General features: G+C 44.3%; 2 protein-coding genes across 4 annotated transcripts in view; both read left to right on the forward strand.

Moving 5' to 3' along the window:
• The window catches only part of UHRF1 (ubiquitin like with PHD and ring finger domains 1), a 32,355-nt gene extending 21,649 nt beyond the window's left edge, over positions 1 to 10,706 (forward strand). For both annotated transcript variants that reach the window (XM_007437450.4, XM_025172732.2), the window contains exons 11-17: positions 690 to 796; positions 4,095 to 4,257; positions 4,380 to 4,517; positions 4,632 to 4,734; positions 4,837 to 4,994; positions 6,157 to 6,255; positions 9,401 to 10,706. In XM_007437450.4, coding sequence (XP_007437512.1) covers positions 690 to 796; positions 4,095 to 4,257; positions 4,380 to 4,517; positions 4,632 to 4,734; positions 4,837 to 4,994; positions 6,157 to 6,255; positions 9,401 to 9,547 — 915 coding nt within the window. In that variant the 3' untranslated portion in view covers positions 9,548 to 10,706. The remainder of the gene's footprint in view (positions 1 to 689; positions 797 to 4,094; positions 4,258 to 4,379; positions 4,518 to 4,631; positions 4,735 to 4,836; positions 4,995 to 6,156; positions 6,256 to 9,400) is intronic.
• A 7,285-nt stretch (positions 10,707 to 17,991) lies between these two features.
• The window catches only part of KDM4B (lysine demethylase 4B), a 180,842-nt gene continuing 180,290 nt past the window's right edge, over positions 17,992 to 18,543 (forward strand). Inside the window, exon 1 of one of the 2 annotated variants that reach the window (XM_088149338.1) lies at positions 17,992 to 18,247. The gene's annotated coding sequence lies outside the window, so the exon portion shown is untranslated. The remainder of the gene's footprint in view (positions 18,248 to 18,543) is intronic. The other variant, XM_088149339.1, reaches the window with a different exon arrangement.

Here is an 18,543-nt window from a genome sequence, read left to right on the forward strand (position 1 = left end):
AAGTCCACACATCTTAAAGTTGCTGAAGTTGAGAAACACTGATCTAGATTAGTTAGCTCAGACTGGGGGAGTCAGACCGGAGCAGCATGGAGTCTTCCAATGTGGGAGGTGGCAGTATTTCTTGTTCAATGCTTACAAATGAACAGTTGACGCATAAAGGTTAGCATGCCACTGCTGTCAAGCTAATTGAGTGCAAGGAATGTATCGTGGTGCTGCTGCATCTTTCTTTCTTTTACAGTGCGTAATAGAAGGGGGGTGGTGTGTGTATTATAGACTTGATCAGCTGTACTGGCCCTAAGAGATATAAACTAGTGTTGAGGCCAAAGACTATTTATTAGTGTTCAGGCCAAAGTTTGTTTATTTGTATTGATATATAAAATCAATAATTTTATATATTGATTAAGCTGCAATGTGGCAGAGCTAGAACTCAGTTCATGTCCTCTTTGCAAATGATCACATTTGGAAGAACTCAAAACAGTTTGTTAAGCAAATCATGAATAGGCTTAGGGCGAGTTGGAGAAATATTTCAGTATTCCACAGGTGCCATTCTAAAAACCTTGCACACCAATTAATAAAGTTAAGCAAATATCCAAGTCTTTAAGTGCCAAAATCAATTTATTCAGGTGCTCGAGTGACCAGCTGATTGGGATTTTTCCAGCCCTGGATTGAACTATCTGAATATATTTCAGGATCATGGAAATTCTTTTACTTACACGGGAAGTGGAGGCCGTGACCTTTCTGGGAACAAACGTACAGCTGAACAGTCTTGTGATCAAAAACTTACAAAAATGAACAGGTAAGGAGAACTCCAAGGGATTTTGCAAAAGGTGGGGAGTTAGTAAAGCTCAATAAGTCTGATTTCTCTAAGCAGTTTTTAGAGTAGCATTTATAATTCAGTGGATGCTTAATGGTTTGTCTGCAGCAGTGTCTATTAAATCTTCGTATCTTTCTGATCATATTTAGCTTTTGGATGGGGTGTTTTTGCAGTTTATGTTCTCATGTAATTGCTCTCATGCATTCAGATACGTATTACTGTGTTATTGCACACCTGCTTTGTATTATTGGAACCACATGTGGGCCTCAAACACTTCAGAAAGCACATTAAAGGGAAAAATTTGCATGTAGGCAAACTTCTGCCAACGAACAACTGTTCTTTCTACATGAATGCCTACGACAGCATGCTCTGCCTACCAGTGTAAGATACAGACCTCCAATAAAACTGCAGCTGGATGGAAAATAGCTCAACAAAGTGGCTGAAGAATTGTACATTTAATGATTATGGATGCTCATCTTAGACCAGTGTTTCTCAACCTTGGCCACTTGAAGATGTGTGGACTTCAACTCCCAGAATTCCCCAGTACCAGCACATCATAGATAACCTCAAGGATCAACTAGAACAAACCCTGACTCCGGAACATAGACCCAGAACACCAAGACTACATCTCTAAGACAAGCCAGAAAAAAGAAAAAAACAAAACTCCAAACCAAACTGCTCAAGTTAAGCCCAAGAAGCAACTGAACCAGAATGGATGGTAAACATTTCCAGCTGGCCACGATCCACTGCAGAACACAGTACAAGTACTTGTTTAGCAACCACAGTTGGGACCGGCAACTCGGTCCATAAGTGAAATCACAACTGTGCTTATGATCTTACTTCAGCTTTGCTTTACAGACCTGCGAAGGTCATAAATGCAAGGATTGGTTATAAAGTTACTTTTTCATCATTATAACTATGAATGGTCACTAAGTGAGGCAGTTGCTAAACAAGAACTACCTATATCCTCCAGAAAGGTCTCAGCTACAACATGGAGGAGGATGCTAACCAATTAGAATTCTTTGCAGCCTTGGAAGCAGCATTCAGAACTACAGGACTTACTACAGAGACCCAAGGAAGCATAAGGGAGACAATTATACCATAGACCAGAAGAATACAGAAACAGAACCAACTCAAAGCAGAAGAGCAAAGACTCTTCACATCCATAGATCCAGAACTAGTAAAACAATCAATTGTAGCAGTACTGCACAACACCACTGATGTAGCCAAATACAATAACATTGAAATACCCAGACTCATGGATCTCATCAACCTTTGCCTCAATACGTACTTTCAGTCTGATGGGCAAATATACCAACAAATCAGAGGAACACCACTACTGCAACCGCACAGCATCTCTGTAGCACACAAACCAACTGAAGCCCTCCAAAACTTCTTAAGCAAACCAAAAGACCCAGTAGCCCAAGAAGGAAAAACAGCACTCATCTACAACATACAATGCAAGGACTGTAACAACCACTATGTAGGACAGATGGGCAGAAGGCTTGCAGAACACATCCACAAACACCAACTAGCAGTCAGAAGACATGACAAAAACTCCTTAATCGTACAACATATGCAGAGACTCAATCCCAGTTTCAGCTGGGAAACTATTAGTGTCTGAGACCAAGCCAAATCCACAAATGCTAGGGAATTCCTGGAAACTTTACATTCAGACAAATCAGCCATCAATAGACACAAAGAGATAAACCACATTTATGCACTATTCAAAAGAGACAATTAAAAAACCTAGGAAGGAAACAGAAAGACTAGAACATATCCCCTCCAGCAGCCAACACTCAGATAAGCAGGGATCAACACCAGACAGACAATCAGGCAGAAAACAATACTCTGATTGAGGAGGAAACCACACCCCCACCAACACTGGCAAGGCAAAGCTGCTATATATTTTGTAAGTTGTAAACTATTGTAAGTTATTCCAGGTTCATCAGAGTACGAATGTAATGACAGACAAGATGGAAAGACTAATAATAAAAAGTTTACTTGGTGATATAGTTGGACGTACCTACTTGCTGGCATGTCCTACTGCAGGTATCTTTCACCTACAAATAGTAGGTCATGTAATGACGGTAATTGGGACCGGAATTTCCATCGCTAGGCAATGCAGTTGTAAAGCACGATGTCACGTGACTGTGCCACTTAGCGACGGAAATTTGAGCACTTCCATTTGCCATTGTTAAGCGAATCATTAAGTGTGAGGCCATATGGTCACTATTTGTGACCTCCTGCTGGCTTCTCCATTGACTTTGCTTGAAGGAAACCAGCAAAGAAGATTGCAAATGGCAATCATGTGATCGCAGGGACACTGTGACCATCATAAGTATGAGGACCGGTTGTAAGTACCATTTGTTCAGCACTGTTGTAAGTTTGAATGGTCGCCGAACAAATGGTTGTTAAGCAAGGACCACCTGTAATTTGTACTCTGGCTTGGGAAGGAGTCTGTCTGCTCACAGCTGAATCGCTTGCTATCATAGGTGCCTCTTGTAAGAAAACTAGGTGCCTTTTCCTACTGTACGGCTTGAACCTAGGTAACTTTCCCATTCGGGAACCTGACTCTCTGTCTTCGAATGTAATTGTATTCCTTCTCTTTGAAATTCTGGCTACTGTCATTTATATTACTAGAGAGACAAAAGGCAGGCTGGGGGAGGTTCTTCTCTTCCAACTTTCAGATTATTCTGAGAAATAGCTTTCTCCCTCCCATCATGTAGAAGTATGCATATCTGAAGAATACTATAAGTGTTTTCTCTGGAGGATAAGATTCCCAGGTTTTCATAAGGATAAGTGAGGGATTGGGGTCTGTCATCCTGTCAGTTGGGATTGTCCTTGAAGATACAAATCCTCAGAGGAGCTAAGCAGTCCACTTTTCCTTTATTCTTAGAGTTAGAGGGGTTGTGGATATTCCATATGGTAAATACAGAATTCTGCATAGAGATGACAATGTTTAATTATATAAGTATATAAAACTTCAAGTTATAAAATCTATTCCCAGTAGGAGACTTCAGGAAGTGAACACTAGTTGCTGGGGAGCGGCTGTGATTCTTACATTTTATTTGCAGGGTGTCCCAGAGACATCTGGTTGGGAATACTGTTGGCAGCAGGGAACTGTCCAGGATTCTTCTATGCTCAATCTCAAGTGATATGTACTGGGACATGAAGGAGAAATTTGCAATCCCTACTGTGTCAATGCCCTGTAATAGAACAAAAGGTTTGGTTCCCCAGGGAAGACCCCTAAAACCGTTTTTGTGCTCCTTTTTTGCAGAGCTCTGGCCCTGAACTGCAGCGCTCCGATTAATGATAAAGAGGGTGCTGAAGCAAAGGACTGGCGAGCCGGCAAACCAGTCCGGGTGGTACGGAATGTGAAGGGAGGCAGATACAGTAAATATGCCCCCACAGATGGAAACCGCTACGATGGGATCTATAAGGTAAGGTTGAGTTGATTTGTAAATGTGGGTCCAAAGCTTGAGGAAAGGAGGGGGTATGCCTTGCCGAGTGGATATTTAAGAGAGAGTGTATGGAATTGAAACCTCTTTGTAACTTTTTAAAGGTAGTTAAATACTGGCCTGAAACAGGGAAATCTGGCTTCTTGGTCTGGCGCTATATGCTCAGGAGAGATGATGAGGAGCCGGCCCCTTGGACCAGAGAAGGCAAAGAGAGGATGAAGAAGCTTGGCCTCACCATGCAGGTACACAGTTGGGCAGCATTGCCTTGTAAAGATGGCGATGAGCTGCCCTTATTATCCACCATTTTAACAGGTGTGGGTTGTGCCAAAACTAACTTTTTCATAACCCTGATTTAGTATCCTGAAGGGTATCTGGAAGCCGTTGCAAACAAAGATAAAGAAAACAGCAAGAAAATAGAAGTAGAAACCCCAGGACAAGGGAAGAGGAAAAGGAAATCTGGTAAACTGTCTTCTTTAGTTGGCTTGCCCAAACAGCTTTTTAAGGTTTTTCTTGAATGAATGAACGAATGAGCAAGTCCTGTACGATTGTGCACTCTCCTAGGAAATGAATCGGATCTTTGTGTCTCTCCTGCTGCTACACCAAAGAAAACTAAAGTGGAGGTCTACAAACTTACACCCCAGCAGAAGGCTCTTATTAAAGACGACGAAGCCAATACAAAGTTGTGGAATGAAGCACTAGAAGCCCTTAAGGATGGACCGGTAGGTGGGGCGAGCGTAACGGGTGGCCACCGGTTGCTTTTGTTTGCTTTGGAGATTACCTGGTCTGCAGGTACTGTGGAATGAAATGGCAGGATCCTGTCAATGGGAGGAACCAATTCTGTAAGCATCTTTAAAGAGCCCATCAGAATTTAAATGAATTTACCACGGCAGGGAAAAAACCGTGCAACACTTCTGTCGCAGGCAGCTCTTTTGCTTTGGTGAAATGGCTCCGCTATTCTGCCTTGGGCAGCTGGCTTGCCTTCTCCTCCATCCACTCCCAGGTTGAAATGGCTTTCTGTGCGCTTTAGTCAAACTCTCTCAGATCCTGTGTGCAAAAGCCTCCTGGATGGATGGCCAGCCTGCCTGCCTCAGTATTCTGCCAGGTTTAAAGGCAGTCCCATTACAGCAGCTCTGTCCCGGATGTCATTGCTGTGCATATGAAAGAGAAAAATCCATGGTGACAATCAGTGTAAGAGCAGAAGGCTGCAGCACATGTATAATTTCAGCTGATAAAAAGCACTGCCAGCCACTGCCCTGTCTGAATTTCCCTTCTAGCAACAAATTCAACCCTGCTGACCTTCCAGAAAGCTGTGAAGACCTGGCTCTTTCTTCAGGCTGGGATGTTAGTGGAGCCCTTGATTACAGTACAATCGTCGTTATTGTACTCTGTATTGTAATGCTTTACATTTTTTCAATTGACATCATTTTTATATATTGTTGGTTAGCTGCCCGGTTTTCCGGATAAATAAATAGGTCCAGTTCTTAGCTGCATGCTTGAACTTTGAACCCCATCCCAGACAAGAGGTGACCTTCTCTGCTGCAGGGTCAGTTTTCCTGTGGCACTATCCACATTAACTGACGACTCAGCTTATTTACCCTCGCCCATCCCCCAAGCAATGGCTCAGAAATGGCCCCAAACCCCAGGGATCTGCAGAAAATGGAGTATCATCATGACGGTAACACAGGTCTCATTGCAGTAACGGAGGCAAACACGAAGCCATCTTTCTCCACGGCCAGATTGACTTTCTTCAGAAAGGATGCAGTGTGGAATATTTCCTCTATTGGGGATAAGGCATGATGATGATGATGATGATGATGATGATGATGATGATGATGATGATGATAGGAGCATTATGACCACTCTAATTCTCTTTCTTGGCAGAAATTCCTGAACAAAGTGGAAGAAACCTTTCTGTGCATTTGCTGCCAGGAGGTGGTTTTTCGACCAATCACCACGGTGTGCCAGCACAACGTATGTAAGGTGAGTAGCTGTCATTCTTCAAGTGTGTGTGCAAACTTGAGGTGGTCCAGGGCTCTGCTTAAGGTGCGTTGGGTAGGCAGGGCAGCAGTGGGGCATGGCGATGATAAAAAGTAGGCAGAAGAACATCATGGGCATGGAAAGGGGTTTTCTGGTATAGTTCCAATGGTCGAGGAAAGTGGGCTTTTGTGTTGTTTGTTTTTTATGACGGCATAAGCTTATTTCGGCTTTATAACTATGCCTGTGGATGGCTTGGCAGATTTCAGCAGTCACAGTTTGTCGGCCTCCTGCAATCACGGTGTTACGGATTGTTGTTGGAGGGTGGGAAAAGGGGCAGATGCTTTCTAGACACACACACAGAGTATTCTCTAAATTACAGTGATGTTTATTGTTACTGCACTTTTAGTTAAATAATTTGTGCTTATTTCTAATATACAGAGTGGCCATAGCTTAACAAACAATACAGGCATTTCTGTATGGAGCTTTTGACAGTTTCTTAACTATCACCTTCCCTCTCTGATTAACCCCTCCCAGGGGTTCCTTAACGCAACTTTGATGTGCTTAGTCTGTTATTACAGCTTCAGTACTCTACCTTTGGGGGCTTGTCCTTAGGCAAAAATAGATCTTTCCTGAGCTTGCAGATCTCTCTTTGAGATCCTGCGTATTCCTGTGGAGCCCTCAGCTGCAAATTCCTCCTCCAGCTAGCACTGGGTTCACACAGCACATCCAGTCCACACACCACATATACAACACCAGCAGTGTCTAGAAACCACCTGCAATCTCTCCATTGCTTAACAGATCTGCCCTTCCTAGATTTTGATCAAAGGAACATGCGCTTGCTCCCCAGGGTCTTAATTAGGCAGGAAGCTTCTAGCAGCCTGATAATTCTCATGGTTTTGGCAAATAGGGAAAAAAAAACCCTTTTACTCTGACCAAGTTACAACTTTCCATGTCCATCAGGGCAGCTCATCCTGCCGGAGTTGGCTGTCTGATTCAGAACATGGGTTGTGGAATTATAAACGCCAGAGTCTTGATAAAAGGTTGGAAAATGTTCTGACAATCAATATACAGTCACCCTTGATAAGTATCAGTACAAAGCCGAATGAAGTGCGTGCAATCTTTGTCTTAAATCTCTTGCTCTTTACTAGAAGAACTGAGAAGAGTTTTAGTAGAGGTATTAATGGCTGGGCTAGCAAACTCCTCTTTTCTGTTCTGATCTTTAGGAGACCTTTAATCTAGATTTGGCATAATGGGATCATCAATATGCCAAATCCAGGTTTCAGAGGTTGGTTGCTGCCCCTCAATTCTGCTACTCCTTCTTCTCAGAGATGGACATTGTAGTATTTTTTATTATTGTTGGTTGCACAGTAAGCCAGATGTTTAGACTGGATTTGGCATTTTGATCCACCAATTGAATCCTTCCCAAGGACCTGGGATAGGCAGATGTTGTTGTTTGATGGGGTTAAAGGTATCGTTGCAGGATATAAGCTGTTCCAAGTAAAGCTGCCTTTTATAATGGACTGATGGTGATTTTGTCAATGCCAAGGTCTTCAAGGGGTGCTTCAGATGTTTTGGGATGGCGCCCAAGGCGCCTATGACTCTTGGGGCTCTCTTGGCTTTCTTTTGCCACAGTTGTTCTACTTCTGTTTGCAGCTCTTTGTATCTTGTGATTTTCTCCAGTTCTTCCTCTTCTCTTCTGCTGTCTCTAGGTATTGCACTGTCCACTATCCAGACTTTTTTGTGTTTCTTATCAGCAATTGTTACGTCTGGGGTGTTGTGTGACAGGTGCTCGTCTGTTTGAATTCTAAAATCCATGAGCATTTTAGCATCTTCATTTTCTATGACTTTGTCTGTTTTGTGTTCCCAGCAGTTCTTGCTTGCAGGCAAGCGGTATGTCTTCCAGAGATTCCAGTGCATCATTGATGCTATTTTGCCATGCTGTTGTTCTTATACAGTCGGTGTGATTGTTGTTGTTATTTTGGTGCCTTCAAGTCAGTCTTGACTCCTGGTGCCTGCCTGGACAACCTCTGTGATTTTCGTGGCCAGGTTTTTCAGAAGCGGTTTGCCCTCGCCTGCTTCCTAGAGCTGAAAGGGAGGGCCTGGCCCAAGGTCCCCCAGCTGGCTTTGTGCCTAAGGCGGGACTCGAACTCACCGTTTCCTGGTTTCTAGCCTGATGCCTTCACCACTACACCACACTAGCTTTCAGTAGTGTTTTATTACTTTGATCCTAAAGTATTTTATTTGATCCTAAAGTGAGTCGCTTTGTGTGAGATGGGCAGCTATATGAATTGAATGAATGAATGAATGAATGAATGAATGAATGAATGAATGCTTAAAAGAATTATTTAACAAGTATGCCAGCTGTAGAAGTGTGTTGCTGTTTTGTTTAAGGAATTAATTAGCGGCTAAAGAAAGCTGAAAGACCACTCGTCTGCGGACTTGGTTTACAGCTGTTTATCTTGGGATAACTGAGCATATAAACAGTCACAAGATGAATATGCCTCATTTAAATTAGTTGCAGGAGAGTTTGACTGAAACCCTGTCATGCTCGTTGCTCCTCTGTTCTTTGTTTACTTCAAAACCTAAATCTTCAGTATCCCCTGAAGAATTGATACACGCAAACTAAGTTATGTGAAAGTCAGCCTGATAGAAGTTGAAGCTGTGCTTTGTTTATCCTTCTACGTTACACTGAACAAGCGATGAATCAGAACGGCATACCAGGTGGATGATCCCCTTCCTGTTCTGGTTTGTTTTGCTAGAATAAAGGTGAACACGTTTTATGTGGAACTATTTTTACAACCCAATTAGAAATATTTGTTTCAGAAAGTATTGGAATCTGAACATATAACAAGAGGGAGAAAGGGTTTACATTATAACTCCACCACCCAAAACATGTAATTTATTGCTACTTTTTTTTTTTGCTTTGCATTTTTTTTTGCAGAACGTAAATGTTTCGCATAAGTGGTACTCAGAGCTTAACCCATCCAGCTTACGTAGAACCTTCACAATTAAACTTTAAACAGATTTGTTCTGCTTCATTTGCATTTTTAATCTGCTTTATACCGAATCTTCTCTGGGAGGATTATGTTTATAAACGTTGTTGTTTAAGCATAAATGCCGTTGCTAGCTTTTGTCTGTTTTCTTCTAGGATTGCCTGGATCGATCTTTTCGCGCAAAAGTGTACAGCTGCCCAGCGTGCCGCTACGATCTTGGCAAAACCTATACAATGGAAGTGAATCAACCACTGCAGGATCTTTTAAATCAGCTCTTCCCAGGTTACGGCAACGGACGGTGATTCTGAAAAGCACTTCTAATTTCCGTTTGATTTTTGTTATGTTTTTGTCCTGCCCCTTCAAAAAACTGTTGTGATTTTGGTGGGGTTTTATTTAAATAAATACCTTTCAGAAAAACTTCTGTCTCCGTTCCCCCACCCCAAGCCCCAGAAAACTAAGGTTCAGGAACTTGCTTATATATATTTTTGGTAGCATTTCCATTGTCAGCTAACATAAATATTGATGAGAGCATAGGTTGAAGGGAGCCTTAAATTGCTTGTTATCACGTGCTACTAAATTGGACGGAATTTCAGTTTGCAAAGGGGTGAAGCATTCTCTCATGAAACAGAAATCCTGTATGTAGCTTGGTTGCTAGAACAATCTTCTGAAGCATATGGATTGGGGCCATAAGTTTGAAGTGTTTTAATTGTTTTAAGGCAGCATTTTTGGTGCTTGTGTGTAATGATGCTTTGGCTTGGGCGTCCTCCCTGGGTTGTGTTGAGGCCCCGTTGTCCCTGGTTTTATGTGTGTGTATTTTTTTAGAAAACAAAAGCTCTTCCTTATCGACAGCTTGCCTTAAGAGCCTTTATGCAAAATGGCTACCTCTGCCTTTGCATTTACCAGCCAGGTGCTGCTTCCTACTTTTTGTGATGCCATTTGGGAACATAGAAAAGCCATTTGGAAGGGCCTTTTAATGGCCCTCTTTACTGATAGATAAGCCTGATCTCTGGGCCATTAAAAATAGACTGTACTCCAAGCTGCCAGAAAAATTTTGTTCTTGGAATTATAAAATGTAATATTACCATTCTATATCATTAGTTTTAGATAATCATCTTGCAGTCCGCATGTGTGTTTTTTCCTGCTAATTCTGAATCTTCTAGTTTGGCTTAGAATGGAAAACTAGATATGTAACTAGTTTTTAAATGGAAAATCTTGACTATATATTCAATGGTCAGTTGGTTCTCACCTCATCAGTTCCAAAACTCTACAGTGAATACCTCAGCATAAAAAAAAAAACAGGGTTGCTAATAAATCACCCTTCACATTGAACAGACTGGAACAAATGTACTTGTTTTTTGCCTCTTTATAAATATATAATTATGTTCAGAAAAAGTAACTTTTTTATCTTTCTGAATTATGCCAATTTTGTACAAACAGAAGTTCTCAAAATAAAATACATTTCATATCAAAAGGAGCATGTGCCTTTTTAAATGCTGAAATAGTTTTAAGTGAATTGGTTATCCTGTTCTTATCAGTACACTGCATAAATCTAGTGGCTGGGATATGGGCAAAGAAGGTCCGATGCCGCAAAGACAGGGAGGCCTGGCGCAATATGGTTCATGGGGTCACGAAGCGTCGGACACGACTGAACAACAAAATAATGGCTTGCAAGGTAATCTTTAGATTAGATATGCTAGTTTACAGAGAATAGTATGACCATGCTTGCAGTAAACTGGGGTTTGGTTGTGCTTGTGGCATAAAGGCCAAATTGTGTCCAAACTGGCCAGTACTGTCCTTACCATTAGCAGGGAATGCAGCCTGTCATTGGTATGCAACAAAGGCTGGGAACATAGTACAGGTCATCCTCATTTAGCGACCACAGTTGGGAGTGGCAACTCCATCACTAAGTGCCATGGTCACTAAGCAAAACATCACGTGACCGCGACAGCTTATGACCCCATTTCCCCTTTGGTTGTTAGGCAGAACATCACATGGTCGCAACTTACGATTTTACTTCCCCCTTCTCTATTAACTCTGCTTGTTGCAAGCCAGTTTCCGACACAAATGGTGATTGCAGGACACTGCAACGGTCATAAATGTGTGCTGGTTGCGAAGCACCTGGATGGTGATCACGTGACTGCGGGACACTGCAATGGTCATGAATGCAAGGATTGGTCGCAAAGGTTTTTTTTTTTTAACACCATTGTAACTTTGAACAGTTGTTAACAACAAGGCAGGTGGTAAGCGACCACTACCTGTATAGGCCTCCTATCCTGTTCCAGGCTGAGCAAGCACATTTGATTGATTTACAAGTGATTTACTGACAAGGCAGGCTGAGAGAACGCAAGACCCCAGAATAGACAGGAAACAAGACTTTCCCTGGTAGGTGGGTGATTAGAGACCTCAGTGAATGGACGACAACTTCAGAGAAGTAAGTGTAGCCTAGAGCTGAACATGAGAGACGTTTGTCAGCCAGTTGGAATCGGAGAGCCGAGAGTCACGGAGCAGAGCAGGAAGCAAGGACGCAAGCACAGATCCAAGACGCGCAAGTTGTTCCCTAAGAAGGGTCAGCCACTGGCAGCTGTTCTTAAAACAGGTCAGATGCAGGTATGACTCAGTTATGGGCTCTGGTATCTTTGCTCCTTGAAAAGCCAAGCAGATCTCCTTTGCTAGGTTTTCTGAATCTACTGACAATCACTGGATCAGGTTCCTCATCACCTGAGTCCTCTTTCACTTGCTCCTGCTGATTACCCACTGAACCAGGCTCCGGTGGTTGACAGACTGCTGGCAACTGGATGGTTCTGGCTTTGAGGAGTCCATAACACCCTCTTTCTTAGGGCAAGCCTGTGTGTTAGGCTCCAGGGAACGATGTTACTGGAAGAACCAGTGCTGAGCTGGGGAAAATTGAGGCAATGTGCTGAATGAATGCTATCCATAGGAAAAATATTTTGTTAAGGTGATATGAATGGATTGGAGAGGATGAGAAGAGAGTACGTGTCATAGTATGTGGGAATGGCCTGGGAGAGAGGAGGAACAGCCCCAGCCTAGACAACGGTCCGATAAACGAAATTTGAGTCCGAAGGAGGAGGGGTAGCAGAAGCGTCTCAGAAGGGGCCCTTCCTAGTTTTCGGGAGTGTGAAAGGGAGGGACACGGGAGGGGTACTTCCAGACTTGCAAGACTCTGTTCATGCAACCTTACAATAAAGACAGAACTAGCACTCCTGGTGGTGCTTCCTGTCTGGACTACCTCACAAGGCTAACGGTACAGTCAATGACTGGATCATTTGGAGACCCAGGAAGGAGTGAGAATGGTGATTATTTGGTGAATATTGGCCTAGAAAATATGTTTTCAATACATGGTCCAGGACATAGTCTAGTCCTACATAAAAGCATTAGTGATTCAATTTTTTGGCAAAAGATTGAAAAAATTAGAGAATGGTAAGACATTCTGAATGTGAGACAGACCTTTAATGTCGGGAGTGATCTTGGGAAAAGATGGACATAGAAAGTAATGAGAGTGAAAGTGGAATCACTGCAGAAAGGGAAAATATGGGTCCTATATAAAAGACAGGTTTGAGGGCAGATTAATGTCCCAACAGAACAAGTGGGAAGTGGATGTAAGAAAAAGGATGGGGAGGCTGGATCAGAGTGAAAAGATGCATGTGACAAAGTGTCAGACAAGCGTGTACAGTTATGCTAATGGGAAATGTGAAAAAGATGCTTAAAAGAATGATGAAGTGAAAAGGGCTATGCATGAGGGAGAACGTATATAGGAAAAATAAGGACTGATGCTGTATAATATGTACACAGAGAAAAGGATAATCCAACAGATAAAGAAACGGTAAGGATTAAAACAGGCAGAGAAAACTGATTTTGCTGGAAATAAAAACATTGTTTTGGAAGAGGGTTAATTAAACAAGGAGCCTCCAGCAGAGTGAATGAAACTGAACATAACAGTGATGAAATTATTTGCAATGAAATTGAAGTGAGAGAATGCTAGAAGATATGTCTATTTTAGAGAGTTACACACAGGGAAGTATCAGTAGAACTGAACTGAAAGCTATAAATGTTATTGTCCAAGAACTATAATTATAAAAATATTGTCCAAAATGACAAAAGGAAGCCATAAATGTCATGGGGATGTTGAAAAATGGCAAAGCTGTAACTGGTGTTACTGGAGAAATGTGGAAATACGGAACTAGTTCGCTTATACAGAAGGCTTTTTAAACGGTTATGAAAATTGCCCACGCTCAACAATCGGAAGAATGCTGCTATTTTTCCCTTTGCAAAGAGAAATGTATCAAGAGTAAAGGCAAAAACTACAGAGTGGATTAGTTTCCTAAGCGTGGCTGGCAACTGTTTGCCAGAACCCTGCTGGAAAGGATTCAAGAGGTCACAATGTGCAAAGGGCAGGTTTAGGTCAGACAGAAATGCAGAACACCTTGCTCTTCAGCAGGTCACTGAGAAATTTATGAGTGTGAGAAGGAAATTTTATTGGTACTTGATTTAGAGAAAGTGTCAGATGGAGTGAATGGACTGGAATTACAGAATGTTCTGCGTGAATGGGGGGCTGAATGTGGCGATCCAGGATGGAAGTTGAGCGTGCCTCAGCATGGGATGTGCGTACGACCAAGCAGGGAGCAAAAGGTGGTTTATATTATAAAAGAATGTTTGTGGCAATGTGCGTGCATTTGGATAGGAACTGTCTATACTTTTGTATGTAGATGATACGGTATTGGTGGAAAACCCACTTCAGTTGGTGAATGTTAAACAGATTATATGATGTAATGAGCAGTAAAGATCTGAAAATCTTGGTATTGAAGACCTGGGGAGTTGTATTCCGCAAAGAAAATTGAGAGGAAAATGGTGTGTTATGCATAAGTCACAAAGAAACCAAAAATGAATTTGGGTATCTTGGTAAAATGTTGACTGAAGATGGAGACAGGGCTGGAGAATCCTTAAGACGCAGAAAAGTAGTGGAGAGCAAGCACCGCGAGGGAAGAAGAAGACCAAGAAAATCATGTGTGAATGGACTTGGTAAGATATTAAAAAAGACCTGAGAAGTTTAAAAAACAAAAGACTATGTACAATATGATATGTGTATAGTTGGGATAGAAGCAGGAATGGCTTGTAAAGACAGGAGAAATCTAGCAAACGGTGTTGGCGTAAATTTAGATATACATATTCCAATGTATTGTCGAAGGCGTTCATGGCTGGAATACGATGGCTCATGGGGGTCTTCCAGGCTGTGTGGCTGTGTTCTGGAAGTTTTGTTTCCTAACGTTTCGCCAGCATCTGTGACCGGCAACATACTAATCACCCCCAGCAGCCCCTCGTTAACAACTCAATAGAAGAAAAAACCCTGCCTAATCCCCAGGAAGATACACACGTATTCTGACACCAAAACAAGCAGCCACTCGTTAACCCAAACCCCCCACCCCCCCACACCCCCTAACCCCCACACACACACCCAATCCCCCCCCCTCAGATCTCTATAAATACCCACAACAGGGTCACCTCATCCTGGGCACAGAGAGAACTGCTCCTGTCTGTGCTCCTGCCCTCTGAAGATGCCGGTCACAGATGCTGGCGAAACGTTAGGAAACAAAACTTCCAGAACACGGCCACACAGCCCGGAAGACCCACAGCAGCCATTAGATATATTCCCTTTAATTTTTCTTATCTTGTGCCTTTTATTTCTGTGCTTCACTATTTGTTACCCCTTTTCTGTGCTTTGCAGAATGTTGCTCATCCTGAAACGGTGTCTGTGTAATACGTGATTAGTTTTCAGCCCAATTATGGCTCCCCCCCCCCTTTTTATCCCTCCTTAGCTTGCAAGTGGCTGGCTGGATGTGTCTATGAAATACATGTTAGTGACTGAGAAAAACCACTAGCAGCGCTCGTAGGGTTTCCAGAAGCAGAGGGAGGACAGATGCGATGAAACATTTTCTTCTCGATTGCATACTTTGTTCAGCAAGAAATGGCCATGGAAATGGCCTCTCATCCTGAAGCCATTCCGAAAAATTAGATATAGCCGAACTATCGAAAATGCTTTGCTCCTCCAAGAGGTGAAGAGCTTGACATGCCAACCATCAGATGATGAATGCCGATTTTAGCTCTTAATTGTCGAGCGTTGCACACACTGAGGTTTTTCTGGGTGAAATCTGCAACTCATTTGACATAAAGGCCCAAATTCCAGACTGGGTTTATATTGACTGGAAACAAATGTGCTACGGGATTCCAGAAACAACTCCAACTGTCTTCAAATACTTGAGCGGTGCCAGGAAAATTTTTTTTTACTTCTCTTTCAGTTATAGATCTTTATGCTATTAATTAGTTATAGATCTTTATGCTATTAATTAGTTATAGATCTTTATGCTATTAATTACCCCCAAAGCTTTCTATATAGTATGGTGTAGATTAGTGTTTTTCAAACTTGGCAACTTTAAGATGTGTGGACTTCAACTCCCAGAATTCCCCAGCCAGCAAGGCTGGCTGGGGAATTCTGGGAGTTGAAGTCCACACATCTTAAAGTTGCCAAGTTTGAAAAACACTGGCCTAGATGGTTGAGTGAGATCCAATTTGGTGTAGTGGTTAAAGGGACCCGGCTAGAAACTGGGAGGCCATGAGTTCTAATCCTTCCTTAGATTAGTGGGGTGACTTTGGGCCAGTCCCTCTTTCTCAGCCCTGGGAAGAGGAAGACAAGGGCAAACCACTTCCAAAAATCTCACCAAGAAAACTGCAGGGACTGGTCCAAGGCAGTTACCAGGAGTCAAGATGACTCCGGCCCAGAAACTCAGAGATGGTTGAGTAAAGGTTTGAAAAGTTCAAATCATAGACTGTCCCAAACATGGAGATAACATTGTGATTTCAAAATGTAATAGCCCTTACTAGACTTTGTCCTTCAATTTATCCAATTGCCTTTTACAAGGGGGAAAAGGCTTCCTTTGTACTTTTAAAACCACATTTCTTTCCCCTTCCCTCAAGCACAGAACACCCTTAAGAATCAATTCACAAAATGATAGGAAACATCCATACCACCTTCCTAGAAATCTATAATTAACTGTAAGTCCCCTTTAATTAACAAAATAGTTTTGGGGACAGGCAGGAGGAAAGGGGACATCTGCTCTAAGCCAACGTGCCTTCGTAGGTCTGCTTTTTAACTGTTTACTTTTGTGTATACTTCAGGATGTATGTTCAGAAGCAAAAAACGGTGCGTTTTTCAGGAGCATGAATTGTCGACTCGTTTGGTCTAGTTTTACAAACCTAATGGTCAGTGCTATGTCTCTTTAAACGAAAGAGGATCTCTGATTAAACGTGACGGGGTTGTGGGGAGCCAACTTTGGTAATGCCCTGGTTGCTTGAACAGGATCACCCCCGAGCCCATCACATCTGGCGCTGCCTTAGTAGAAAACAAGCCAAACAACACTCTTTTGTTTGACTTTGAAAATCTTCCCAGGATTTCAGAGCCGGCCTGGTGCAGGGATTAAAATGTTGGACCGGGGCTGGGCAGGCTGATGGCTCGGACTGCACTCAGCCACGGAAGCTCCTCAGGGGACTTTGGGACCACACGAGTCTCTCCGAACTGAGCCAACCTCACAGGGTTGGTGCAGTGAAATTAAAGGGATATATAAGTGCCTTCAGCTCCTGGAGGAAAGGTGGGATATCCCCAAGCAAGTGACACGTGTTTTGGTGGCTGTCCGGAAGCCATTTCGGGCCGGTTTCATTCCCTGGGCTTTTCAACTCTGGATGACTTTGGGCCAGTCCCTCTCTCTCAGCCCAGCCCACCTCACCAGGTTGTTGTTGTGGGGAACACAGGCGGCTGCAGGGAGATCAGGTATGTTCGCTGCCTTGATTTGACCAAATATAACTGCCCAGAGTCGCTGGCAGTGGGGTGGCATATACATCATTGTATAAAAAGGCAGGATATATATGGAAAGAGCAAGAGAATATATAGAATTATATGTAATATGAAGAAAGAGAATATATTGTTGTTGTGTGTGTGTGTGTGTGTGTTTATATATATATATATATATATATATATATATATATATATATATAATTTATATACACACACATGCACGCACAGAGAGAGAGAGAGAGAGGAAGGGTAAAAACCTAATTAAAAATTATATATATAGGCAGGATAAAAATCTAATATAACAACTACTCGGCTATTCTTGCAAAGTACTCAGGACCAGAGCCCCCCAATGGGGGGGAATTTGAACCCCCACCCTTTGACCAGGAAAGGCGCAATCCCACGAACGCCCCACCCCCACCCGCTGCTGGGTTTGCACACGCCCAACGGGTTTTCTGGGCAACGTGTAACTAAACCCGCGGGGGGGGGAGCGCGGAGGCGGGGCAAGGCGTGCAAAGGCGGGGCGTGCGGGAGAGAAGCCGCCCGTCCCTCCCCGATTGGTGCACGAGGCCCCGCAGCCCCTCCCACTCCTCCCGCGGCTGCTGCTGTGCACGTCCTCACGTAGGCCGCCCGCGTTGCTTTACAATCTCTTCCCCAGAGGGGCCGAAGGGCGTGGCTGGGGCGAGCCTGGCCGCGCCCACCTTTTCTTCCTCGTCGCCCTCCAATCGGAGCGGAGCTGCCGTCCAGCGCCTCCCGATCGGGCGGCGCCACTTCCTCCCTCTAGCGCCTCCTCATTGGCCGAGCCTGGAGCGCAGCCCGACCAATGCCGAGCGCCGGAGCGGAAGAAAAGAAAGACGACGCGAGCCCCCGGAGCTCTTTAACAAGCGGGGAGGCGGGCTCGGCGCGCGGGGAAGGCGACTGGTGGAGACGCCCGACGGCCCTGCTGCGATTGGCTGGCCGGGCTGCCCCTCCGTGCTCGCCAGCAGCCAATCGGGGGTCCGTGGCGGGGGCTGCTCGGCCGTTGGAGGCGGAGGAGAGGCAAACGGCTGTTTTCGGAGGCGCCCCTCCCCCGCCCGCCCGGCTCCCCTCAGCGCCCAGTCGAGGAGGCGGCCGGAGCCGACGCGAGGAGACCAGCCGCCGACCGGTGAGGACGAGCGGCGGCGACGAGGGCTGGGCGGTTTTCCTCAGGGGAGGGGGCGGGGAGCCAGCGGGCCGTCCGTCGCCGCCCGGCCTGGGCCGCGGCTCCTGAGGGCTGCGGAGGCCCTTCCCTCCTCACGCTCGCGGGGGACGGGGGTGCCCGGGGAGCCGTGCAGGGAGTCGCGTCTCCGCGTGACCGGGAGACATGGAACCCGAGATCCCCCCGGGGGCTGTCGAGCTTCCGGCTGCCCCGCGAAGGCCCGGCGGAGGGGAGCAGGGCCGCCCGCTCGAGTGTGACCAGGG

Source organism: Python bivittatus, unplaced genomic scaffold (genome assembly GCF_059951505.1).
Source record: "Python bivittatus isolate LINGU-HERP-01145 unplaced genomic scaffold, Pbiv_v1 ctg000580_np1212, whole genome shotgun sequence".
NCBI lineage: Eukaryota > Metazoa > Chordata > Lepidosauria > Squamata > Pythonidae > Python > Python bivittatus.